The following is a 26,897-nucleotide window of genomic DNA, read 5'->3' as shown; positions in this document are numbered from 1 at the left end:
CAGATACACTTACTCCACTGCTTTCTTGTAGACTTCAATGGCCTTGTCCAAGTCTCCCTCCAGCAAGTGGATCTTCCCCAGCATTATATAAGTCAGATCGTGCCTATTAAGATTCAGGGCATTGTGCAACTGGTCTTGTGCCTGACAAGTTTGACAAAATAAAGAAAACCAAATCACTACCACTGAACGAACTATACCTTTATATGGCTAATGTAAAGACACTTTCTGCTGTATTGACATAGGAACATCACATTTCAGCAAACAGCCCCCATTACCCAAAGACCAAAACATACCAAAACTGTCCTTGTTGAAAAGACAGCTGGCAACATGGGATATCTGCTTCTGGAGCCACTTGGAAGAATTTATACAAGACGATTAATCTTTCTGAATGTTTTCTGCCTGATATTCACACCTATGACTCATACTTCATAAGTCAAAAGAGCCATCATAGTACAGTGTAGAGTACTACACTAAACTAAATCCCAGCTGTAACACTGACCAAGTGCACAACCTTCCCTATGGTGGGCCCAGATTTCCCCACCAATGTGATGATAAATGAATAAATAGATTGTTCTCATTTATTCACCCAACTGCTTGCTGTTCTAGATGCTAAATATATTTGAGTTTATAAAACCAACTCCTTGCTCTGGAGGAGCCTACCTTCTCCTAGTAAACGAAAGGGCTTTGTTTAGTCATTCACAGATTCAACAAGCATTTATATAAATGCCAGGTATTGTATTTGCCTAGACTGTTAGCTGTACAGTAAAATCTAAATATATTTCTTCTCAGCACAGATCCAACCAAAGACAAATCCTTCTTTTCCCCTGACTCAGAATAATCCTGTGAATAGAAATGTGCCTGTTTGAAATTGTCTCTGAAGAGAAAAATCTCCTAACCAAGTATATAAAACTATAGATCCATCTACAAAACCTAAGGGGCCCACTAAATGTATTTTATGTATATATATTGTTATCTCAGGAGAAAAGTTACTTTTACACCCCAACTGCTAATGTGCATATTTTTTTCCACACCAGTGTGGGATACTAGTTACACCAGTCTGCAAATTGACACAAACTAAACATTGTCAAATGGGTACTAACCAATTCAGATTCTCAGTCCTGGTGGCATTGGAGAAAGGAGAATAAAACTTCATAATCACTAACTGTGAGCTCTATGAAGGAAACTACCCAACGCTCTCATCAGTAAGTTTTAGAGCTCTCAGTAATTTTGTCTACTCCTCAATTATGATATATACTTTTTCTTACCTGAGTACCAAATTTGAGGTAAGCTCAACTTGTCTTCTCTGATATAGGAGTCTATAGCTTAATCACAGTGAAATATAAATTCTCATCATGGAAAATAACTACAAAATTAAAACTGAAAACTCAGAAATCAGATCCACTTAAAATTTAAAATTTATTTTCAATGACCCTAAAAACTAAGTTGCCGTCAGGGCATGGAGATAGCTCACATGGTCACGATCACACCTTTAAGACTTAAGGGTCCCCTTTTTGATATGTATGTTTTATTAAGCATCTGTTTCTAAACTGGGAAATTTAACTGGAGGTAGAGAAAAAGAAGAAAGGAGAAAAACTGCCATTCCCTCATATTTCTAGAACTTTCCATGTTCTTATTACAAGCAGAAAACAACAGATGAATAATGACAAATGAGAATTAAAACAGAAAAAAATATATAAAGGTACTTTCAATTTTCAGTTCCAAAAACCTCTGCAAGCACTAGGGATAATACCAAATGAGCAATGTAACAACTTCTGCAACAAGTGCACCCTCAGTGAAATCTATCACCACTTCTATAAATTACCTTGTTGAACTGCTTCAGGTATATGTAGCAAACTCCTAGGTTATGGCTGATCTCCTAGGCTCACAAAAAAGAAGGAAAACAACTCAGGTGTAATTCCACAGTAAGTATTAGAGTGAAACAACAGACATCTAGAGATTGTTATTGCTCGGCAAGGTTTAAACTTTAAACTATGCATTACAGTCAGCTTTTTATTAGAGTTCATACTCAAATATATTTAATTGTTAAAAATAAGTTCCTCAATATAAAAAAATACAGATTATAAGAAATAAAAGCAGAATAAACACGTGATCTTCCTGGATCTATGGGGAACCCTGGGGCACATACCCAGCCCATCCCCATACCTTTTTTCTTTAAGAGTTGCCCATTACCCATACCCTTTGCTCCTTCTTCTCAGGAGAGACTACCCACAGCCCCTGCTGAGAGGGCTGCTAGCCACACATTTCCGCCCTTAAGGCAACACAGTTGGATAGTGACACCTGACTCAACTGAAGTCCTTTCCCTAGGAATCTGGAATTGGAAGAGAGCTAGTTAGTTACAAGTACTAAATTTACTAGGTGATGTGGACTTGAGGACTGACAGCGCCACCTGGAGTCTGCTGTGATGAATACATGTAATTGGAGCCATCTGCAGAAGTCTAGAGCTGACATGGGAAAACTATGGTCCATGGGCCAAATCCATTCCCTGCCCTTTTTTATAAGTACAGATTCATTGGAACACAGACACAACTATTGTTTTTGTATGGCTCTTTTGCATTAGAACTGCAGAGTTAAGTCGTTGCAACAGAGTCTGTATGAAGCTATACAAATTAAAATATTTATTAACTGGCCCTTTACAAAAAAAGTTTGCCAACCTTTGATCTACAGAAAGAAAAGATGAAGCAGAAAAGGCAGAGTAGCTACCTTGGATGCTGAAGCGTTCCAGTTCTGCTTCACTAAAAGACCAACCTGCATCTCTTGATACTGTTTTATGGACTCTCAAATTCCTTTATAATAAACCTCCCTTTATTTAAGGTAGCTTTGGAAAAGGAGAAAGCAAGGGTAAGGAAAATGCTCTTGGGAAACATAGTAAGAACTACCCTATTAGTAGTGGAGATGTGTCCCTGTCTGAGGAAACATGGACCCCCAGGCTCAGAGATAACAACTGATTTAATGTTTTCCAAGTCTCCAAAAATAGTAAAAACAACAAAACAGCAACCATTGGTTGAGCACCTACTAACATCAGGCTTTATGCCAGATGTTTTCATATATGTTACTTTAATTTTCAGCAAACCTGCAACATAGTTATAATCTTTCCAATTTTACAGATAAGGAAATTGAAGCTCAGAGAGGTTGAGTAGATTACCTAACTTAAGACAGAGAGTATTGGGATTTTTTTTTTTCTTTTTTAGTTCTATATCCTAGGGAGAATTTCAATCCTACGTAAGTGCAGACAGAATTAGGTACTAATCATCCTGTCCCAACAACCATCCAATCCACACCCCATCTACTCCCACAACTTTTGTAAGCAAATAACAGCCCAACGTTTTATCCACAAATGTTTCCGTATGTATTTCTAAAAGATAAGGCCTTTTTCTTAAACCTACCCACACCGTCATACTCGAAAAAAAGTAGTGACTGCTTGATATTAGATATTCAATTACATTAAAATTTCCAATTATCTCACAAATGCTGCACATTAAAAATTTTTTTTTATTCAATCACAAATCATGTCCATATTATAGAACATTGGGATTTGAACTCAGGCCTGCTTCCAAAACTTGTATACTGCCAACTTTGTCATGCTATAAGAATGCATGCATGGAGAGAGACAAGGCAGAAATAAAGCCTTTCTTGTCCTTTAAATGTCCTGCTCTGCAGTAGGAATTGTCAAGGTAGGTAAGTAAATAGATGTCCTGAAGGCTAACCTCTGAGTTGATAATTGAGATAGATAGTTGAGATAGTTGAGAAGGCAGCAATATACCTTTAACAAACTAACTGCAAAAGAAATTTGGAAAGGGCAACAGAACAAATCAGAGTCAAATCCTATCTTTCAGGAGGTAAGGGAATCCAGCAGACATCCTGCAAAGGCAGTTGGTACAGTGGAAAAGATCACAGTCTTAAGACGAGGAATCTTAGATCATCCTAGATCACAGGTCTGAATTCCAGTTCTGGCTCAGCAACTACCTCACTGTAGCAACTTCCATCTTCCAAAGCCTTAGCTTCCTCACTTGTCAATGGGGGAAATTCTCCCTACTTAACAGAACTGTTCCAAAAGTCAACTAAGATAATGGCAGGAGGAATTACTATTCCCCTGTTGCAGCAAGACTGTGGAATACCCTGATGAGTCCAAGAAAGTGGGGCTACAAGGTTGTTTCTTTTTTTTTTTTTTTTTTTTGAGACAGGGTCTTGCTCTGCTTTCCATGCTGAAGTGCAGTGACACAATCACAGTTCACCGCATCACTGCGGCCTCAACCTCCCGGGCTAACGTGATCCTCCTACCTCAGCCTCTAGAATAGCTAGGACTACAGGTGCACACGACCACTAATTTTTATTTTTATTTTCTAGAAACTGGGTTTCTATGTTGCCCAGGCTGGTCTCAGACTCCTGGGCTCAAGTGATCCTCCCCACTCAGCATCCTTTTAAAGTGCTGGTATTACAGGTATGAGCCACCATGCTCCAGCTACTATAAGGTTTTCTACAGGTACTTATGAAGTATGTAGGGTAGGTAAGGGCTGTTAATAAAAGTAAAATTCAAAATCATTAAAATATTCTAAAAAGAAAATAAAAATGCCATGAAGGGGAAAATTTTAAAGAAAAATTTTAAAGTTAAAAAAAAAAAAAGGTGGTGGCTCACACCTGTAGTCTCAGCACTTTGGGAGGCCAAGGTGGGCGGATCACGACATCAGGAGCTCGAGACCAGCCTGACCAACATGGTGAAACCTCATCTCTACTAAAAATACAAAAATTAGCTGGGCATGGTGGCGGGTGCCTGTAAATCCCAGCTACTCAGGAGGCTGAGGGAGGAGAATCGCTTGAACCCAGGAGGCAGAGGTTGCAGTGAGCCAAGATTGAGCCACTGCACTCTAGCCTAGGTGACAGAATGAGACTCTGTCTCAAAAAAAAAAAAAAAAAAGAATGGCTGTTTTGTGAATGATCACATCTACTAGTAACAATGGGATGGTTATCCCAAGTGAGTCAGTAATACCAAATGAGCTCTTTCAACCAACTGGATAGATTAAGAAATACGTTCCATTCCCCCTGTGACCCTGAGCTCTCCTGCTTTACCTCTTCCCTATCTCCCTCTATGGGTTCTCTTCTTCTGCTCAGTCCTTCAAAATTGCTTTTTGATGGCTCACACCTGTAATCCCAGCACTCTGGGAAGCTAAAGCAGGAGGATCACTTGAGGACAGGAGCTTGAGACCAGCCTGGGCAACATGAGACCTCATTTCCACAAAATAAATTTAGCCAGGCATGGTGGCTTGCACCTGTAGCCCCAGCTACTCAGGAGGCAGAGGCAGGAGGATCACTTGAGCCCAGGAGTTGGAGGTTACAGTAAGCTATGATCACCCCACTATACTCCAGCCTAGGCAACCTTGTCTCTTAAAAAAAAAAAGTTTAGAAAGTAAAAAACTGCTAGCATCCAGGGATGTTCCAGGGATTATTGGTGGGCTCCTCCCTGGCCTGTATGGTGACCATTTGTGGCACTGGCCACCCCCATGATCCTGGCCCCCATAGAGAGTGCAGGGCTTCCTCCCTGCATTAAAGCAGTAACTTTTCCTGTGCTGTCTCAAACAGACAAAAAAAAAGTAAAAAACTCTTTTTTTCCAGGGTCCCATCCTCAGCTCATTGCAGGGTAATGTCAACCAATCTAATGGTTTCAATTACCACCTTTATGTTGCTGACTCCAGAATTCACATCTCTACTCCAAAACACTTGAGTTTCAGATTTCTATATCCAACCCTACTGGACACATCTCAATTTAGATATCCCCTCAGAACCTAAAACTTATCATATCCAAAATCCTCTGAAAGACAGGATTTAACTCTGATTTCTTACCATCACCTTCTTCCAAAACTTGCTCTTCTTCCTTCATTTCCTATTCTAGTTGAGTATCTTATAATCCAACAGTCCATCTTTGCATCTCCAGGGCATAGACCAGTGCTTGGCATATAGCAGACATACTCATTTTTTGAAAAACCAACTGAATGAAAAGTACATGAATTTTTCTTCATCTGTAGTTTCACTCTGGCTGTTAGCTATAACATACTCCATGGCATAAAGACTCAACTCAATCTTCCGACGTACAGAAGAAAAGCGACTGACAAATTGAACACACTTCAAAAATAATAGTGCCCCGTAAGAACTGCAAAGGAAATCCATGCTAATTCTCTGTACTAATAAATCTAGTTCTTCACTCACAGATATGAATGTCTCTCTGAGAATCACCAAATACTTGGAAAATACCAACAGCATAAAATAGAAGAACCAAAATGCAGAGAGGAAGAAAAAGATAATTCTGAGAAGCAGAAAAGAACTTCAAGAATCAGAGACATTGAAGAAAAGACAAGATTTTTGGAAATTAAAAATACAATAAAAGGAAATGAAATAAAAAATATTGGATGGATAGGGTATATAACAGAATACAAATAGCTAAAAACAAAAATGATGATATGGAAGATAAGACTGAATACATGTCCTGAACATATAATAAAATGACAAGGAGGGTCAGGCGTGGTGTCTCACACCTATAATCCCAATGCTTTGGGAGGGCAAGGCAGGTGAATCACCTGAGGTCAGGAGTTGGAGACCAGCCTAGCCAACATGGTGAAACCCCGTCTCTACCAAAAATACAAAAATTAGCTGGGCATGGTGGCAGGCGCCTGTAATCCCAGCTACTCGGGAGGCTGAGACAGGAGAATCACTTGAACCTGGAAGAAAGAGGTTGCAGTGAGCCGAGATCACACCACTGCACTCCAGCCTGGGCGACAGAGTGAGCCTCTGTACCCCCCCCACCACACACACACAAAAAAGACACAGAGGTAGAAAATGAGAGGCAAGTTAAGAGTTGTAGAGAATAGTTAGAGAACATGTCTCATAGAGAATGGAAAACAGTGTGGCAGATGCTGCTAGTTATCTACTTGCCTACCTGCTACCTACTCTTCTCTTTTTCCTTACTAAAAGAACCCTAATTTTGTTTAGAGTGGCAGTGTGACCAGATTAAAAATGACATTTAACCAGCCTTCCTTATAGAAGGGGAGCTGATATGACATAAGTGGAAGTCTGTGGGGGACTTCTGGGAAAGTTGTGCTTTCCCAGTATAGGCTCTGTCCTTTTCTCCTTGTTGCTTTCTCTTTCTCCCTCCCTAGAATGCAGATATGATGCTGGATGCAGCAGTCTTCTTGTAACCATGAGGAAAAACTCTCAGTCTTGACATCCTAGGACCACCAAATCAATGCCAGCAACTACTTACCTGGACATCTTGTTTCATGAGAATTAAAAAAAAAAAAAAAAAACGAATTTGTAAAGCCAATGTTTAGTCAAATTTTCTGTTGCATTTACACCCAATCCTCAATTGATACAAAGAGAAGGGGAGGGGAAAAATAAAGAACTACTCAAAGGCCCTGACCCAAAGAAAGGCAAGGGTCTTCAGAATGAAAGAGTCAACTGAATGTCACACAGATGGGGATGGGAAAAAGATATGAAACACAACTAGATGCCTATTGCTGATACTGTGGAATTCCAATGATGAAAAAAATACCCAAAGCTTCTACGGGTCATCAACAAGAATCAGACTGGTAAGAGACTGCTCGTCAGCAAACTGCTAGAAAATCATGCGGCAATGCCTGCAAAGTTATGAGGAAACATGGTTTTTGATCCTATACTTATACAAATCATGAATTAAGCATGAGGTTAAAATCAAGACATTTTTGGAATGTAAGAATTCAGAAATAAGACAGCCAGATGATAAATGGAACCATTAGCAAGTTTACTAATAAGAGAGAACTGAAAGTTCTCTACTTACCCAATCTTTCTGGTTGAGTTTAGCTGCTTCATTATATACTTCAATGGCAGCTTTATGTTTTCCCAAAAGAAATCTGTAAAAGATATATTTTCCATAATTATTACCTCAAAATTCTTAGAAGACTAACCCTACTAGTCCCACATTTTACTCATATTTCATCCAGCAGAGAATTCTAGAAGCCTTTTCTCTATGAGGTGGTTGTGCTGGTTTGGTCAGTGAAGCTGCTATACACTAACAGCAGAAGCTCTCTTAGTAGGGATTGCACTGGCAGCTGTTCCAAGGCCTTGGTCTCATTCTATACCAATTTTAGTGAGAGTCTTGTGGAATTTTTCTTCTACAATGTACTATAAATGCAGACCAAAAAAGAAATAAGCCTAATGATATACCATGTTAAGCAGTAACTACCATCATTTATCATCACCCATTAGGGACACGTCCTTTCCTTCCAAGACTAAGTCTCTTTCCTTGATATTGGATCCTGAGTTGAGAGAGAAACAGGGAAAACTAAGCTCTATGCAAAAACAACACAGGTATGAATGGCAATGTGGCTAAGAAAGGGGAGATAGGAACTCCATGGAACAAAGGACTGAAAAGGGAGTACCTAGTAGTTTATAAACACCTGAGATTCCTTCCATCTAGGAATCTTTAGGACATTCACTCAACAAATAGAGATGATCTTCAACTTATGATGGGGTTACATCCCAGTAAACCCATTGTAAATTGAAAATACTGTAATTCAAAAATGCATGTAATACATCTACTCTACCAGACATCATAGATAGCCTAGCCTATCTTAAGCATGCTCAGAACACTTACTCTGTTCCATGGAGTTCCTATCTCTACTTTCTTAACTACATTTGCTGACAGGCAAAACCATCTAACACAATGCCAACTTTATAATTAAATGCTGAATATCTCATGTAATTTACTGAATACTATACTGAAAATGAAAAACAGAATGGCTGTATGGATACTTGAAGTACAGTTTCTACTGAATACATAACAATTTTACATCATTGTAAAGTTGAAAAATTATATAAGTTGAACCATCAGAAGTCAGGAACTCTCTGTCCTTACTAAAAACTTACTGTGTGACAAATACTAAGTGTTAGAAGAGTAGATGAGAAAAATTCCAAGGATTGCCAGTAAGTTTAGAAGACTTAGGGTACAAGGTGTCTCTATTTACATGATAAACAATATCGGTCCCCCATCAAACTAGAATGCACAGTGTTTAAAATGCTTAGTTCATTAACACTAGTTATCTCATTTTCTCAAATTTCAAACTTAATCCATGCTCTTCAGAGTGAATCCCACTGTACCTATTAAACCATTCCCCACTTGTGTATCAGGCTGATGCAGCTGCCAGCAGCAGGCTGGACCTAGGAATGCATTTTACACTGTTCTCCGTGAGTGCCCTAGGGCCTCCAGGTTGCCAATACTCACAAAGATCTGGCCACCTGCTTGAGGTTATCAGCACTCTGAGGACTAAGAACTGCACATGTCTGGAAGAGTTCTAGGGATTCTTGGATATTTCCTTCTAGGCGAAATATCAATGCTGCCAAGAAACAGAAAATACAAAAAAAAGTAAAACCATGTTCTGGGAAGAATGGAGCCTGGGGTCAGAAAAATTGGAGAAGAGAAAACTGGGAAACCACATCGAGTAAATCCTTTGGACAACTGTATCCTTAAAACAATCAGATATGGCTTTGGACAGGCTGAAACAACAACCAAAACTGCTGACAAGCTCAACTGTCTTTTAGCAAGGTAGCTCAAACCTACCTACTTCTCTCTCTACTCCCAGGATCCATCACATAGATAATCAGTTCCTTTGCAAATTATCACACAAACTCTTCACATTAACAACATTTTGGAGCTTCCCCATCAGATGCTTCATTTATCATAATTTACTTCCAACTGATAGTTTTCAGAGCGAGCCCCCAAATGGGGCAAATGGAATCAATACCTCAAATTCAACATGGAGATTCTGGCAAAGGATACAGTAACATTTAAGACTTCAGTTGTCAGTGTAACAACCAATTAGAACCAGAGGTTTTTCCTAGGCCTATGTTTTCAGAAGAATTTATCAGGCACTGAAAGTCTGATACTTATGACACTGGGAATAAGAGCACTTTTTGCCATGATGTCCTAAATTTGTCAATATCTTAACAATTATGTCAGAAAATTATATGTTAATCTGAAGACTACAAATGCAATGAATGATAAACAAAACCATTCATTTACACCCAAGAGTCAAAAAGAAAGTTCCTGGAAAAACTAGGAATGCTACTTATGCCACTAAAGAGGAAAATTTAAGTCAGTGGGCCAGGTGCAGTGGTTCATGCCTGTAATCCCAGCACTTTGGGAGGCCGAGGCAGGTGGATCACCTGAGGTCAGGAGTTCGAGACCAGCCTGGCCAACATGGCAAAACCTCATCTCTACTAAAAATACAAAAACTAGCTGGACATGGTGGCATGTGCCTGTAATCCCAGCTAATAGGGGGGCTGAGGCAGGAGGATCGCTTGAACCTGGAAGGCAGAGGTTGCAGTGAGCTGGGATCGCGCCACTGCACTCCAGCCTGGGCAACAGAGCAAGACTCCGTCTCAAAAAAAAAAAAAAAAGTAAGTGAGTGGTCCTTATCTTTGGTTTCTAATGAGCTGAATTTATGCTCTGCTTTATCTTGTTTATTTCTAGGCTTCTTCCCCTCATCCTGATTCACCTTACAGAAATCCTCAAGCTCTTCTTCATCTCTTTTAGCTTGATTACAAGCAATCCTTCCAAAAGCATCTTTTGGCCCTGAAATCACTGTATTAGGCAGGAATCCTAAGCATCCATTCCAAAAAACACTAGCCAGAAACTAAAGAATGGGTAATCATAGCAATTTTTTAACATTACTAGTCATTTCTGAAGTCAAATCCAACACAGTAATTATATTCAGATTCCATAAAAAGATTAATACTGAATAAAACCTTTCTGGAACATTTAAACTCATGCACCTGTAATGACATTTTGGTCGACAGCTGTATAAATGATGATGATCACTTAAGATTATAATGAAGAGGAAAAATTCCAATTGCCCAGTGACATCATAGCAATCAAAACAGTGCAATGCATTACTTACCTATCTGTAGTGATGCTGGTATAAACAAACCTACTGTGCTGCCAGTCACATAGAAGTACAGCATATACAATTACATATATATAGAACTTAATACTTGATAATAAATGACTACATTACTGGTTTATGTATTTACTACGCTATACATTTTAATCTTTATTTTAGAGTGTACTCCTTCCACTTACTAAAAAAAAGAATAACTGCCTCAGGCAGATCCTTCAGGAGGTATTCCAGAAGGTATTCCTGTTGTTATAGGAGATGACAGCTCCATGTATGTTATTGCCACTGAAGACCTTCCATAAGGAGGTGGACGACAGTGATATTTATAATCTTGACTCAGTGTAGGCCTAGACCAGTGCGTGTGTGTGTGTGTGTGTGTGTGTGTCACAAAGACCTTAGATGTCTTTGTGACACACACACACACACAAAAGACAGCAAGGACACATTCCACATGTTAGTACTACCACTGTAGTAGTGTGTGTGTCTTAGTTTTTAACAAAAAAGTTTAAAAGTAAAAAAATAAAAAGTTTTAAGAATAGCATAAAGGGCCGGGTGTCGTAGCTCATGCCTATAATCCCAGCACTTTGAGAGGCTGAGGCAGGAGAACTGCTTGAGCCCAGGAGTTCAAGACCAGCCTGGGCAACAAAGTGAGACTCTGTCTCTCTACCAAAAAAAAAAGAAAGAAAAAGAAGAAAGCTTATAGAATAAGGACCTAAAGAAACTATTTTTGTACAAATGTACAATGTTGTTGTGTGTTTTAAGTTTTACCCCAAAAGAGCCAAAAAGTTTTAAAGTTTATAAAGTAAAAAGTTACAGTAAGCTAAAGTTAATTTATCATTGTAGAAAAAATATTTTTAAATAAATTTAGTGTAGGCTAAGTGTACAGTGTTTATAAAGTCTACATTAGTATACAACATAAAGTCTACATTAGTATACAATAATGTCCTAGACCTTCACATTCACTCACCACTAACTCACCCAGAGCAACTTCCAGTCCATCCATGGTAAGTACTCTACACAGGTATACTATTTTTTATCTTTTATACCATATTTTTACAGTACCTTTTCTATGTTTAGATACACTTACCACTGTTTTACAACTGCCTACAGTATTCGGTATAACACCTGCTCATACAGGTTTGTAGCCTGGGAGCAACAGACTATATCATGTGTATAGTACACTATATCTATGCCTATGTGTATAGTACACTATATCATCCATCTATGTTTGTGTAAGTACACTCCATGTAATGTTCACACAATGACAAAATTGCCTAACAACACATTTCTTAGAACATATCTCCATTGTTAAGTGGTGCATGACTGTACTTGAACTTGTTTCTTCAATTGCCTGCTCTTTTTCAAGAACCTAGGAAAAGTGTATTTCTCTAGCAAGAAGACAAGAAGTATGTGTCTTACCTTGGACATAGATAGCATATTCACATAATCCCTGAGTCTCCTGAAGCTGTTCTTTGATAACAGCCTGAAAGAGGGAGAAAAATGCTTCTGAGCAGTGGTTAAGTTTCTTCAGGTGTCTTTAAGAAAAAGTGGACATGGACAGGCCAGGTGCGGTGGCTCATGCTTGTAATCCCAAAACTTTGGGAGACCAAGGCAGGCAGATTATGAGGTCAGGAGTTCAAGATCAGCCTAACCAATATGGTGAAACCCCATCTCTACTAAAAATACAAAAATTAGCCGGGCAATAGTGGTGCGTGCCTGTAATCCCAGCTACTCAGGAGGCTGAGGAAGGAGAATCGCTTGAACCCAGGAGGCGGAGGTTGCAGTGAGCCAAGATAGCGCCACTGCACTCCAGCCTGGGCAACAGAGTGAGACTCTGTCTGAAAAAAAAAAAAACAAAAAAACAAATAGTAATGAAAAAGCAGACGTGGACAAGAATCATATGTAAAAAAAACCTAGAGTATTAATAATGCCTAGTAAAGTACTAGTTCATTCAGTTTCTTAAAATTTCAACTCCCTTGTTATGATTACTTCTTCTAGAACAGGGATTTGCAAACTACAGGGCTTACAAGCCCTGTATATTTTTGTACAGCTCTCAAGCTAACAGTGGTTTTTATATTTCTAAAGGGTTATAAAAAATAAGGTAACAAATATGATGTAGAGACTGTATGTGGCCTACAAACCCTAAAATATTGTTGGCCCATTACAGAAAAAGTTTGCCAACCCCTGTCTAAAATCTAATTAGGCAAGCTAAGAAAAGTGTGAAAAGATTTCCAAGTATTATCACAGATGAAAAAGAAAGAGAACCTTTCAAGATTCATACTGGTGGCCAGGCGTGGTGGCTCACGCATGTAATCCCAGCACTTTGGGTGGCCGAAGTGGGCAGATCACCTGAGGTCGGGAGTTTGAGACCAGCCTGACCAACATGGAAAAACCCCATCTCTACTAAAAACACAAAAAATTAGCCAGGTGTGGTGGCACATGCCTGTAATCCCAGCTACTCAGGAGGCTGAGGCAGGACAATCGCTTGAACCCAGGAGGCGGAGGTTGTGGTGAGCCAAGGTCATGCCATTGCACTCCACCCTTGGCGACAAGAGCAAAACTCCATCTCCAAAAAAAAAAGAGTCATACTGGTATCTGCCTTCGGATCAGTGGTGTCAAAAAAACTGGTATGGGCCGGGTGCAGTGGCTCACGCCTGTAATCCCAGCACTTTGGGAGGCTGAGGCAGGTGGATTACGAGGTCAGCAGTTTGAGACCAGCCTGACCAACATGGTGAAACTCCATCTCTACTAAAAATACAAAAAAAAAAAAAAAAATTAGCTGGGCGTGGTGGCGGGCACCTGTAATCCCAGCGACTTGGGAGGCTGAGGCAGGAGAATCGCTTGAAACTGGAAAGTGGGGGTTGCAGTGAGCTGAGATTGCGCCACTGCACTCTAGCCTGGGCAATAAGAGCAAAACTCCATTAAAAAAAAAAAACAAACAAAAAACTGGTATGAATCTTTGTCATACCAGTATGAATTAGTTCTGTGCACTGCCATAGGTATAAATGCCATGGGTATACATTAAAAACCTTAGATGGGTCACAAAGCTCTGGATACCAACAAAGATGACACCAAGGATACATTCTGCATGTTAGTACTACCACTGTCTGCCTGCAAGTTTGTAACACATATGGTATGTCACCAAAGATACAGAGAAAGGGAAATACAAATGGTTTTTAAATATACACATGATGATCAACCTTGCAGTAAGAGAGAAATTAAAAAATAAAACTCAGGGCTGGGCACGGTGGCTCACGCCTGTAATCCCAGCACTTTGGGAGGCCAAGGCGGGCAGATCACAAGGTCAGGAGTTCGAGACCAGCCTGGCCAATATGGTGAAACCCCATCTCTACTAAAAATACAAAAAATTAGCTGGGCATGGTGACACTCATCTGTAGTCCCAGCTACTGGGGAGGCTGAGGCAGAAGAATTGCTTGAACCTGGGAGACAAAGGCTGCAATGAGCCAAGATCATGCCACTGCACTCCAGCCTAGGTGACAGTGAGACTCCATCTCAAAAAAAAAAAAAAAAAAAAGAACTCGACAAAATACCATTTTTCATCTATCCAAAGATAAAAAAGTTAATATGCTGAGTTGAACATCTGCCTCCACCAGAAGACCAACATGTCCAAGAGAGTTGTTTGCTCTTGACATGAGAAGACACATAGAACACACCTAAACCTGACCCACAGCCTGCAGTCAAACCCAGCCAACCCACAGCTGATCTGAAAGCCCATGAGCAATTAATAAATATTTGTTTGTTGGGGGCCACTGAAATATTGAGGTTGTATGTTAAACATCACTACCATAGCAAAAGATAACCAGTGTATGAAGTATGGGGAAGAAGGAATTCATGTTTTATCACTGAGATATAAACTGCCACACTCTGTTTAGCAGGCACTGTTAGTTGCCTACCCAACATCCTGCCTCTCATTTTTATTATTATGGCAATCTCTTACCTTGCAGGCTTCATAATCTTTCCGGATATAATGAAGATGAATCAACCAGTTCTGCTTCTCCAAAATAGGAAACTCTGGAGCTAGGTAGCATATTTTGACAAAACAAACAACACAGTCATTAGATTTTCTCCTTTAGCACTGTCCTCATGTCTAAACTAACCATAAACATACTGCAATATCACATTAAAATTTTGATGCTATGACTACAAGAATATATTATAGTGCATCAAAAATTTACAGACTATTAAACTAAGATACTTGTTCTACTACTACTTGTTGAATACATATCTTGAGTTTTTGAAGCTTGTAATATCAGTTTCTCATCAAATAATGACTGGGACTGAAAAACATAAAATCATCCTTCGTCTCTTCTCAATCTCTCCTTCCCTGGTTATAGAAGGTGAACAGAAAGACTTTCTAAAGGAGATTGCAGGAATGTCACTAAGGAAATATATCAGGGGAACCTGCCCCCAATATTTCAGCGTAGGTTCTTTCTATTTTCCATAAGCGTCGGCCGGCTGAGAAATAAGAGTACAAAGAGAGGAATTTCACAGCTGGGCCTCACATATATCGGTAGGACCGTGATGCCCACCTGAGCTGCAAAATAAGCAAGTGTTTATTAAGGATTTCAAAAGGGGAGGGGGCCTAAGAACAGTGAGTAGGTCACAGATCACATGCCTCAAAGGGCAAAAAGGAGAACAAAGATCACATGCTTCTGAGGAAACAGGACAAGGGCAAAATCAGAAACTCCTGATAAGGGTCCAACAAAGATCACAAGGCAAAAGGCAAAAGCAAAATTACTGATAAGAGTCTATGTTCAGCGGTGCACAAATTGTCTTGATAAACATCTTAAACAACAGAAAACAGGGTTTGAGAGCAGAGAACTGATCTGACCTCAAATTTACCAGAGTGGGGTTTTTTCCCCACCCTAATAAGCCTCAGGGTACTGCAGGAGACCAGGGTGTATTTCAGTCCTTATGTCAACAGCATAAGACAGACACGCCCTACAGACCTCCCCCCAGGAATGCATTCCTTCTCCAGAGTATTATTAAAATTCCTTGCTAGGAAAAGAATTTAGCGATATCTTCCCTACTTGCATGTCCGTTTATAGGCTCTCTGCAAAGAAGAAAAATATGGCTCTATTTTGCCCAACCCCACAGGCAGTCAGACCTTATGGTTGTCTTCCCTTGTTCCCTAAAATCGCTGTTATTCTGTTCAAGGTGCACTGATTTCATATTGTTCAAACACACGTTTTACAATCAATTTGTACAGTTAACACAATTATCATAGTGGCCCTGAGGTGAGGTGCATCCTCAGCTTACGAAGATAACAGGATTAAGAGATTAAAGTAAGACAGGTGTAAGAAATTATAAGAATATTATTTGGGAACTGATAAGTGTCCATAAAATCATCACAATTTACGTTCCTCTGCCACAGCTCCAGCCGGTCCCTCCGTTTGGGGCCCCTGACTTCCCGCAACAGAAATATACATATAAGATAGTTAATATCACTTCTGGCCAGGTGCAGTGGCTCACGCCTGTAATCCCAGCACTTTGGGAGGCCAAGGCAGGCAGATCACGAGGTCAGGAGATCGAGACCATCCTAGCAAACATGGTGAAACCCTGTCTCTACTAAAAATACAAAAAATTAGCCAGGTGTGGTAGCCCGCACCTGTAGTCCCAGCTACTTGGGAGGCTGAGGCAGGAGCATCACTTGAACCTGGGAGAAGGAAGTTACAGTGAGCCGAGATCGCGCCACTGCACTCCAGCCTGGTGAAAGAGTGAGACTCCGTCTCAAAAAAAAAAAAAAAAAAAAAAAAAAATCACATCTGATGATCAGAGTACCACAAATATTTTAAATAGTTAAACACAATCTTTAAAAATAGCTCAAATGAGAACATTATGCTGTTGCCCAGAAATGAGAAGTCAACGATGAAAAAAATCTAGTTGAGTCATTGAAAATGGCTCACAATACAGAAACCATAAAATGAGTTACCTGCCCACTGAAATCAGAAGTTTAAAATATGGTCAAATGCATTAAGAAATTACTTTTCTGTGGTAACAAGGAGTAGAAAGATCCAAATTAACCTAAGAATAGTGAAGATCTCAAGGAAGGAAGAGGGAAGAACAGAATTATGAAAAGACACAAAGGAGACTTCAACTCTTTAATGCTTATTTCTCAAAAAAATAAAAAGCTTTAAAGTAAACATGACTAAATGTTTTTTTATTAAGCCTAGCCAGTGAGTACATGTGTGTTTATATTATTTTTTGTGAATTTTAATATGTTGGAGACAGTCCTTTTTAAAAATGGAAAAGAGGCCAGATGTGGTGGCTCATGCCTATAATCCCAGCACTTTGGGAGACCGAGGAGGGCAGATCATTTGAGTCCAGGAGTTTGAGGTCAGCCTGGACAACATGGTGAAACCCCATCTCTACAAAAAAATACAAAAATTAGCAGGGTGTGGTGGCGCATGCCTGACATCCCAGCTCCTAGGGAGGCTTAGGCACCAGAATCACTTGAACCTGATGCGGGGAGGTTGCAGTGAGCCGAGATCATGACACTGTACTCCAGCCTGGGCCAAAGAGCAAGATTCTGTCTCCAAAAAAAAAAAAGAAAAAAGGAAAAGAAAGGGAAGAGCATGGGGAAGAGAGGAAAATGACTGTAATCCATTTCTTGATGTTCTGCAACCTAAGGAGAAACAACCTAAAGAAAACCAAAAAACTTCTATGTCCATAATATGACAGGAAGAAAAAAAAAGCTTACTGTGACTCAGAGTTAATGTTGCCTGAACACAAAAATTAAAAGGTACAACCAGACACACTGGCTCACAACTGTAATCCCAGCGCTTTGGGAGGCTGAGGCAGGAGGATCAGTTGAGCCCAGAAATTTGATACCAGCCTGGGCAATACAGCAGGACCCTCATTTCAACAAAAAATTTAATTTTTAAAAAAAAATAAAAAAGAAGTAATGCTGCTCGTTGCTATCCAAGAATAGGGATTATCAATGGAATTTGTAAGAAGAAATTATAACAGAAAGTATGGATATGACTTTACATGCCAGGAACAAGAAAAAAAGTAAAAAAGTAAAATTTTAAGCAACTGACTCTTCATTTTCTGACTACACACATTTTCTTAGTAGAACCACCCTTCTAGTCGTCGGGGCCGATCTGAAATTCTTCTAAGACTTGTGTTTCCTTTCTTTTCTTCCCCTAGGCCTCACCAATGACCAGACCTTAGCCATTCACATTCTACTTAACCACTTCCAGAATCAAATCTCCTTTGAAAAAGCCACACGAGTCACCAAGCTTAAAGACATGTGAGTGTGTTAAGTGCATAAAGTGCATCGTCATAAATAGTTCCAGGGTCCGGGGGCGGTGACTCACGCCTGTAATCCTAGCATTTTGGGAGGTCCACGCAGGTGGATCATGAGGTCAAGAGATCGAAACAATCCTGGCTAACACAATGAAACCAAGTCTCTACTAAAAATACAAAAAATTAGCCAGGAGTGGTGGCGGGCGCCTATAATCCCAGCTACTCGGGAGGCTGAGGCAGAAGAATCGCTTGAACCCAGGAGGCGGGGGTTGCAGTGGGCCAAGATCACACCACTGCACTCCAGCCTGGGCGACAGAGCGAGACTCCATCTCAAAAATAAGTAAATAAATAAATAGTTCTGGGACAAGTAGCTTACTAAGTAATCTTGGACCAAGTCTCAACTGCATGACCCAGTCCTCTGTCACCTATCTACTAAAGGGAAAGAGTAAAAGAGAATGAGGCACTGAACCCTTTTGAGTTTATACTAAGTATTACAAACCTTAGATACTTAGTATAATATCACTAAGTAGTCTAAAAGAAAATTTATAAAATGTTAATTTTCAAGTCTTAGCTGTTATTAAAATCTCACAATAAAAGACAATCAGGGCTAGCTATAGTGGTTTACACCTGTAACCCCAGCACTTTGGGAGGCCCAGGTGGACGGATCACTTGAGTCCAGCAGTTCAAGGCCAGCCTGGACAAACCCCATCTCTACAAAAAATACAAAAAAATTAGCCAGGAGTGGAGGCACAAGCCTGTAGTCCCAGCTACTCAGGAGGCTGAGTTAGGAGGATTGCTTGAGCCTGGGAGGCAGAGGTTGCAATGAACCATGATTGTGCACTGCACTCCAACCTGGGTGACAGAGTGAGACCCAGTCTCAAAAAAAAAAAAAAAAAAAAAAAGGACAAGCCACATTTTGTGTTTCTTGAGTGAAAGCTGGAGAAAAAAATTGTTCAATTTGTAAGGTAGCTCAAGAACCCAAACGCTCATTAAATGGAACTCTAGGGATTAGAAAAAGGAAAATCCACCAAATCCAGTGCTGAAGGTCATTTCACACTCTTGGAGATGTAGCTGTCCAAAAGCTAATTTTCGTTCCATCAGCTATTTTAGAGAACATTTCAGTGTACACAACTGTCCTATTACCAAATGTCTGACCTGGGAAATTTATAGTTTCCTCATCTGTAAAACCAAGACTCATTCATTCAACCAATATTTGCTGGGTACCTACCATGTTCCAGGCACTGTTCTAGGCACTGGGAATAGAGCAGTGAACAAAACTGACTCCCTGATTTCATGGAGCTTATAATTGAGGGCAGGGGCTACTACCACACAGGACAGATAATAAAGTATGTTACACTTATGAGTGATATTTTTCTATGGAGAAAAATAAAGCAGGAAAGAGAAACAGTGCCGGGTGGGGGGTTTTACTTTTAAATAGAAGGGTCAGGAAATAAAATACTCATTCTCATAGAGTTGTGAGTATCGAATTACCTAATATATAAAGAGGTTCAAATAGTGCCTGGTACATAGTAGGCCTTAAAGAAATGTTACCTATTATTGTTGCTGTTTTTTTGCATTTTGTTTTTTTGTTTGTTTTTTTTTTTTTTTGAGATGGAGTCAAGTTCTGTCATAAAGGCCGGAGTGCAGTGGCACGATCTTAGCTCACTGCAATCTCCACCTCCCAGATTCAAATGATTCTTATGACTCAGCCTACTGAGTAGCTGGGATTACAGGCACATGCCACTATGCTCAGCTAATTTTTGCATTTTTAGTAGAAATGGGGTTTTGCCATGTCCGCCAGGCTGGTCTTGAACTCCTGACCTCAAGTGATCCACCTGCCTCAGTCTCCCAAAGTGCTGGGATTACAGGTGTGGGCCACTGTGCTGGGCCTGTTGCTGTTATTTTTATTACCATTATTATCTACTTATCATCAAAGATGAAGAAATTCTGGATACCTCAGAAATCCCTAGAATCTATGAATCCTGAATTTACAAGTAGAATTTTACCTGTAAATATATAAGTTGAATTTCTGGTATTCCAAATCATTGCTCACTCCAACTCCCCTTAAAAATGGAGATACTGGTTCTTATATGCTTTCACAGGTATTATGAGAATTACTAGTTGAAAGATCCTCCACAAAACATAAGCATGTAAATGCAGAGCAGAGTCTCCCCTATTTTGCAATAAAGCACAGTGATCATCTCCAATGCTACATTTCAGGAGCCTATGTTACCACAGAGGTCAGGTAGCCAGCTGACGAGATGAAGACAAGGTAATGGCCTTTAGTGAGTTATAAAAAACACCTCATTCATATCCCAGCTGCCACACTACCCCTCCACCATCACCAAGACAGTGGGGGCAGAAGGCTGGCAACCTAGCAACAATACTCCCTTGCCACTTCTCTTGCCCCATTCTACTCTTTTGTAACATCTCTTCCCCTTCTTTCTCCCTTTAAGGATGCACCTGACATATTTTAAACAATTCCAGAAGTGAATAAACATGACACCTCAAGAATTCTCCCCTGTAGTTTGCCCTAGGTGCTAAATTCTCTTAGAAGAATTTCAAATTCTGCTTAGGCTCAAAAATCAAACCTTTACATGACACTTTGATTAATGCTAGGGATAGTATGCTAGCTATATAAGTACTAAGCAGAAAATTATTATGGTTCAGATTTTTCATTGAAAAATTTACTAAATAAATAAGGCTTTTGTAAATACATTGCAACTAAAGCCTTTTAAAAAAAATACTCATCAAAGAAAGGATTTCTTCCAGGACTAGCAGACATGTAGCACATAAAAGTTTTCACATGCAGAATTTCAATCTTGATTCAATACCAGCCTTCTATGGGGCCTAGGGCAAGTTATTTCACTTCTCTGGGCCTCCATTTATCCCCCCTAAAATTTTCACCCGAAAATCCAAAGAATCTGAAAATGTCATTCAATAAATGTTAATTTCCTCATGCCAAACAGGAATTATAACACTTTTCTACCTCAATAGGATATCTGGGGTATCAAAAGAGATAACAAATCTTGAAAAGAATATAAATGTAAGACATTTTCATTACTATCATTTTGAGCCCTGTATCAGTCAAAGCCTAACAAAAAACCACTTGAGGATTTGAAACACAAGGACTTTAATGCAGAGAACAGGCAATGGAAGAAATGAGAGGCCCAACAGGGAATGGTGAGACAAATCAGAAGTCTGCATGAGCAAAAAACCACTACGACTCTGAGGCCTGAAGGTCGGGGAGGGAAGCCCTGTTTTCTCATTCTTCTTGCCTTCTAATCTCCTGCCAGTTCCTCCACTTGCTAATCCAGCCAGAAACTGCTGACACGGAAGCCTGGCAAGAAAAGGAGGCTGCAAGAGTCAGCTCCTCACTATACCAAAAAGAGAAGAGAAGGCAAGGAATGGATCTGAGGGCAAACAGGCCCAGGATCAAGAGAAACATCTACTCTGTTCAGGTACATAAATGATGAAGGAATAGGAAGAGACTGGGCTGAATCAGTATTGACTCAAGAATACATGCTAGAAGCTGGCCTTTAATTTTTTAATTATATTGCTGCTATCCAGTTTGTTTGCTTCTCATTAGCTTGAAATGAGGAAGAAAAAAGTCATATAAAAGATTAGCTAATTATGGTTTTACTTTATAGCTTAGATTATTTTATTTCCTCAAAGCAAAATTTAACAATTATATCCTTCTTAAGAGTGTGTGTGCATGTATCTCAAAGTTTTTCTCTCTTATTATTCCACTGAATATTCACATAAGGCCAGTGAGTTATGCAATTCAGAGAACATTCTCACATTATAAAGGAGGAAATTAAGGCCCTAAAGGTTAAGTAAATTGTCCACATTCAACAAGTAGTTAATGGAAGAGGCAGGACTATAACCCAGGTCTCCAAGGTGACCCATTAAACCAAGTTTCTGCCCAATCATAAAGGATTTTCTAATATTACAATGTAAATGTTTGGGCTGTCAATTAGACATAACTGAGCAACGCAACATTAATGATTTTAAAGCGGCCAGGCACAGTGGCTCACGCCTGTAATCCCAGCACTTTGGGAGGCTGGGGCAGGCAGATCACGAGGTCAAGAGATTGAGACCATCCTGGCCAACATGGTGAAACCCCATCTCTATTAAAAATACAAAAAAAAAAAAAAAAAAATTAGCTGGGCCTGGTGGCACACACCTGTAGTCCCAGCTACTTGGGAGGCTGAGGCAGGAGAATTGCTTGAATCCGGGAGGCAAAGGTTGTGGTGAGCGGAAATCGCACCACTGCACTCCAGCCTGGCGACAGAGCAAGACTCCGTCTCAAAAAAATAATAATGATTTTAAAGCTTTTCTATTATTTTTTTAAAAACCAGTGCTTTTCATATATCAAAGTAGGAAGACTTTCAAATGATTTTTTAAAATAACTAGTTGGTTTTCTTAAAAATACATACTTACAGTAAAACAAAATTCAAAGGGCACATAGGATACTAAACAAAAGACCCATTCCATTCCTATCCCTTACCAGAGGTGAAGCACTTCTTGACTATTTTCAAGGAATTTCTATGCACATATAAGCATTTGAGTAAGTGTGTGTGTGTGTGTTTGTACACCTTTATTTTACACATGGGGATTATATTAACCGCATTTTAAAAATTGCTTGCTAGTATTTACTGAGCCTAAATATATCCTTCCTGGTGACCCTGAAAATCCTACTCCTAAGTATGTATGTGTACCAAAAAACATATACAAGACTCTTCATGGTGGCATTATTCATAATACATCACAATAAAAATATCCCAAATGTTCATCAAGTATAAAATGAATAGACTTAGGTAGAGCCCCATAATGGAATATATATAACAAGGAAGAAAACAACCAACCACTACTACATGCAACAACATAAATAAATCTCACAAACATAATTCTGAGCAAAGAAGTTAGATATTAAAAAGTACACACTGCATGATTCCATTTACATTAAATTCAAAAGCAGGCAAAACTGATCTAGAAGATAGAAGTTAAATACAAGTTACTACCTTTGGGAGGGGTGGTTAATGACTGGTAGGGAATAAGGAGGCGGCCTGGAGGGCACTGATAATATTCTATACCTTAATCTAGATGGTGATTACATGGGTATGTTTACTTTGTAAAAATTCACTGCACAGTACAATTATGATTTATGTATGTACTTTTCTGTATATATATTTCAATAGAAAGATATCAAAAATTACTGATTGAGCCAAATTAGACATTTTCTAAAACCAAAAAATTAATTTCTGCAATATTAATGCAGAAAAGGGAGGGGACACACAACTCAGTCTGGGGTAAGGATCAAGATTTCCTAGACAAGACAGAGAAGGCATTAATAACAAAAGAAAAATAATAGTAAATTGGCCTTCATCAAAATTAAAACTTTTGATCATCAAAAGATACCTTAATAAAATGAAAGTAGTAAAACACAGGCTGGGGGGAAATATTTACCACATATATAACAGACAAAGGACTTACATTCAGAATATATTAAGAAGTCTCACAAATCAATAATAAGGAAAAAAAATTTAAAAATAGGCAAAAAACTTGAGCAGGCACTACACAAAAGATATGACCAATAAGTATATGAAAAGGTGTTCAACATCACTAGTCATTGGTGTAATGCAAATTAAAATCACAATAAAACACAATACACCCACCAGCAAGTCTAATATGAAAAAGACTGATAGTAACAAATGTTGGCAAGAATGTAGCCAAACAGAATCCTCACACGTTGCTGGCGGTAGGGTAAAACTGTACAACCACTTTGGAAAATACTTTGGCAGTTTATTATAAAGTTAAAACAAACAGTTCACATATGACCAAGCAATTCCACTCCCTAGGCACTTATTCAAGTGAAAACTTGCACACACATGCACACACAAAAAAAACCAGTAAATAAATGTTCAGGCCAGGTGCAGTGGCTCATGCCTGTAATCCCAGCACTATGGGAGGCTGAGGCGGGCGGATCATGGGGTAAGGAATTCAAGACCAGCCTGGCTAATATGGTGAAATCCCGTCTCTACTAAAAATACAAAAATTAGCCGGGCATGGTGGCACACACCTATAGTCCCAGCTACTCAGGAGGCTGAAGCTGAAGAATCGATTGAACCCAGGAGGCGGAGGTTACAGTGAGCTGAGATCGCACCACTGCACTCTAGCCTGGGCAATAAAGCGAGACTCCATCTCTAAATAAATAAATGTTCATAGAAACTTTCACAGTACTCAAAAACTGGAAACATTGCAAATACTCATTAACAGGAGAATGGACAAACGGTGGTATATTCATGCAACTGAATACTAAACAGCATTCTTTAAATAAAGGAACTACTGATACATATAACAACATGGATGAATCTCCAAAACAACATGTTGTATGAAAGCTGCCAAAAGCTAAATAGTAGATACTGTATGGCTCCCTTTGTGTGAAGTTCAAGCACAACTTATAGGAAAGTTCAAAATCAATTTATACAGGCAGAAATCAGAATGGTGGTTGCATCTGGCGAAGTGAAGCAGAAGACTTACTGGAAAAAGGCATGAGGAAACTTTCTAAGTGATAAAAATGTTTAATTTGATCTGATGATTACAGGAATATAAATATGTACACGAGTATACATATCTGTCAAAATTCAAGAGTGTGTACTTCAGATTTAAAGATTTACTAGCATTGAAATTAAAAATAATAGGGAAAAATTAGATATATACTACCTTCCATTTAAATTAGAAGTTAACATTGTTCCTCAAAAATTAAACAGAATTGGGCCAAGCACGGTGGCTCACACCTGTAATCCCAGAACTTTGGGAGGCTTTGGGGTGGATCATGAAGTCAGGAGCTCGATACCAGTCTGGCTAACATAGTGAAACCCCGTTTCTACTAAAAAGACAAAAAATTAGCCAGGCATGGTGGTGGGCACCTGTAATGCCAGCTACACGGGAAGCTGAGGCAAGAGAATCACTTGAACCCGGGAGGCAGAGGTTGCAGTGGAAAAAAAAAAAAAAATGCTTAGCTCATCAATTTAATCAGTGGAGCGGTGGAGCAAAAGCCAGATTACAACAGACAAATAGACTCAGAGGTGAGGATACCAAGACAAGTAAGATAAACTATTCTTTCAGAAAGCTAATCAATGAAAGTCATTCACTATCACAGTAGAAATACTGAGATTTAGTAACTACTTATCAAAGACTGTGACAGTGGTTTCATGTAGACTTTAGGGTGAATTAGGTAACAACTAAATTACCTTGTAACTCTATAATTCTGTATACACAAGAACCAAAATTAGCAAAAGGAAAAGATTAATGAAGTGAAGAGCATGTACAGCATCTACAAAATCAAAATCACGTCTGAGAACCAAATATATACACAGTAATTAGTCTGTAGAATAAATTATTATATACAGTACAGGAAATGACATATTTCTAGAATATCTACAAAATTCCTAGTTTCTACAACTTTTAAATTCTTTAAGAATTACTGACATATAAAGACTCTAAGGAAAACAACCCAAATGCCCATCAACAGACAGATAAACAAAATGTGATATATACATACACTAGAATATTATTCAGCCTTAAAAAGGAATGAAATTCTGACACATGCTACAACATGAATGAATCTTGAAAATGCTGAGTGGAATAAGCCAGACAGAAAAGGGCAAATATTGTATGATTCACCTTACATGAAAAACCTAGAATAGTCAAATTCATAGATATAGAAAATAGAATGGAGATTACCAGGATCTGGGGAGGCAAGGGGATGTGGAGATTTAATGGGTACAGTGTTTCTGTTTGGAATGATGAAACACTTCTAGAAATGGACAGTGGTGATGGCTGCACAACTTTGTAAATGTACTTAATGCCACTGACTTACACACTTAAAAATGGTAAATTTTATATATATTTTACAATAATAAATTATTCTATTAAACAATTACTCTAAAACCAGCTATCAAGCTGAGATCAGGTTTTTTACATAGTGAGTATGTTGTCTCAGGTTGTGGACAAAACTCATCCTCAGCTTTGGCCACCCCAAAATGGGTAAAGTTTTCAATGAAGACTCCTTTAAGGAAGAAAATAGACTCAAGCAGTAAATCAGTTTGCTCACCTCAATGATGGGTAAGATCTTCAGCTGAAAGCCAGAAGAAAGTCACCTAAGGTTACATCATGGGGCAAAAGGAAGAGGACTTCAGTAGCCTCATGTAGCATATTATTTTCTCAGAACCACCAAGTAGTTCTGATCAACAATTTCATTGCCTGTTCTTGAAAAAGTCCTGATATATTTGGACAAAAATACCGAACAGAAATCTGTTTATCCCTTCCACAGTTGGCAGTCATCATCCTCAAAACTAAAGAGCCAAACTTTGAGAGACTATGGACCTCTCAAGCTGAGGAGGAAAGGGTGAGGGAGAGGCACAACATCCATTCTCAGTCAAAATGCCTCCAATTGCTACTTGTTCAAATAACGTCTCTCAGCTTGCTAATCCAACTTCTGTGTGAATTCTTTATGCACTTACCAACTTTCTGCCTTCTATTTCCAAGTATTACACTACTTAACCAGAGCAGTGGTTCTCAAGTGGGAACAATTTTGCCCCAGAAGGAATAACTGGCAACATCTGGAGACACTTTTGGTTGTTACAATTAAGTGCTACTGTCATCTACCAGGTAGAAGCCAGGGAT

General features: G+C 39.2%; 1 protein-coding gene across 7 annotated transcripts in view; it reads right to left on the bottom strand.

Annotated features, from left to right (window-relative positions):
* Positions 1 to 26,897, bottom strand: part of BBS4 (Bardet-Biedl syndrome 4) — a 52,218-nt gene that overhangs the window by 13,688 nt on the left and 11,633 nt on the right. For 5 of the 7 annotated variants that reach the window (XM_009429006.4, XM_016927056.4, NM_001280187.1 and 2 more), the window contains 6 exon segments: positions 14,896 to 14,975; positions 12,357 to 12,420; positions 9,266 to 9,377; positions 7,823 to 7,895; positions 1,823 to 1,876; positions 14 to 141 (listed from right to left, as the gene is read on the bottom strand). In XM_009429006.4, the coding sequence (XP_009427281.1) occupies positions 14 to 141; positions 1,823 to 1,876; positions 7,823 to 7,895; positions 9,266 to 9,377; positions 12,357 to 12,420; positions 14,896 to 14,975 (511 nt within the window). 7 annotated transcript variants of the gene reach the window in all.

Source organism: Pan troglodytes, chromosome 16 (genome assembly GCF_028858775.2).
Source record: "Pan troglodytes isolate AG18354 chromosome 16, NHGRI_mPanTro3-v2.0_pri, whole genome shotgun sequence".
In the NCBI taxonomy this organism is placed as follows: domain Eukaryota; kingdom Metazoa; phylum Chordata; class Mammalia; order Primates; family Hominidae; genus Pan; species Pan troglodytes.
This window is presented reverse-complemented; position numbering and strand designations above follow the sequence as displayed.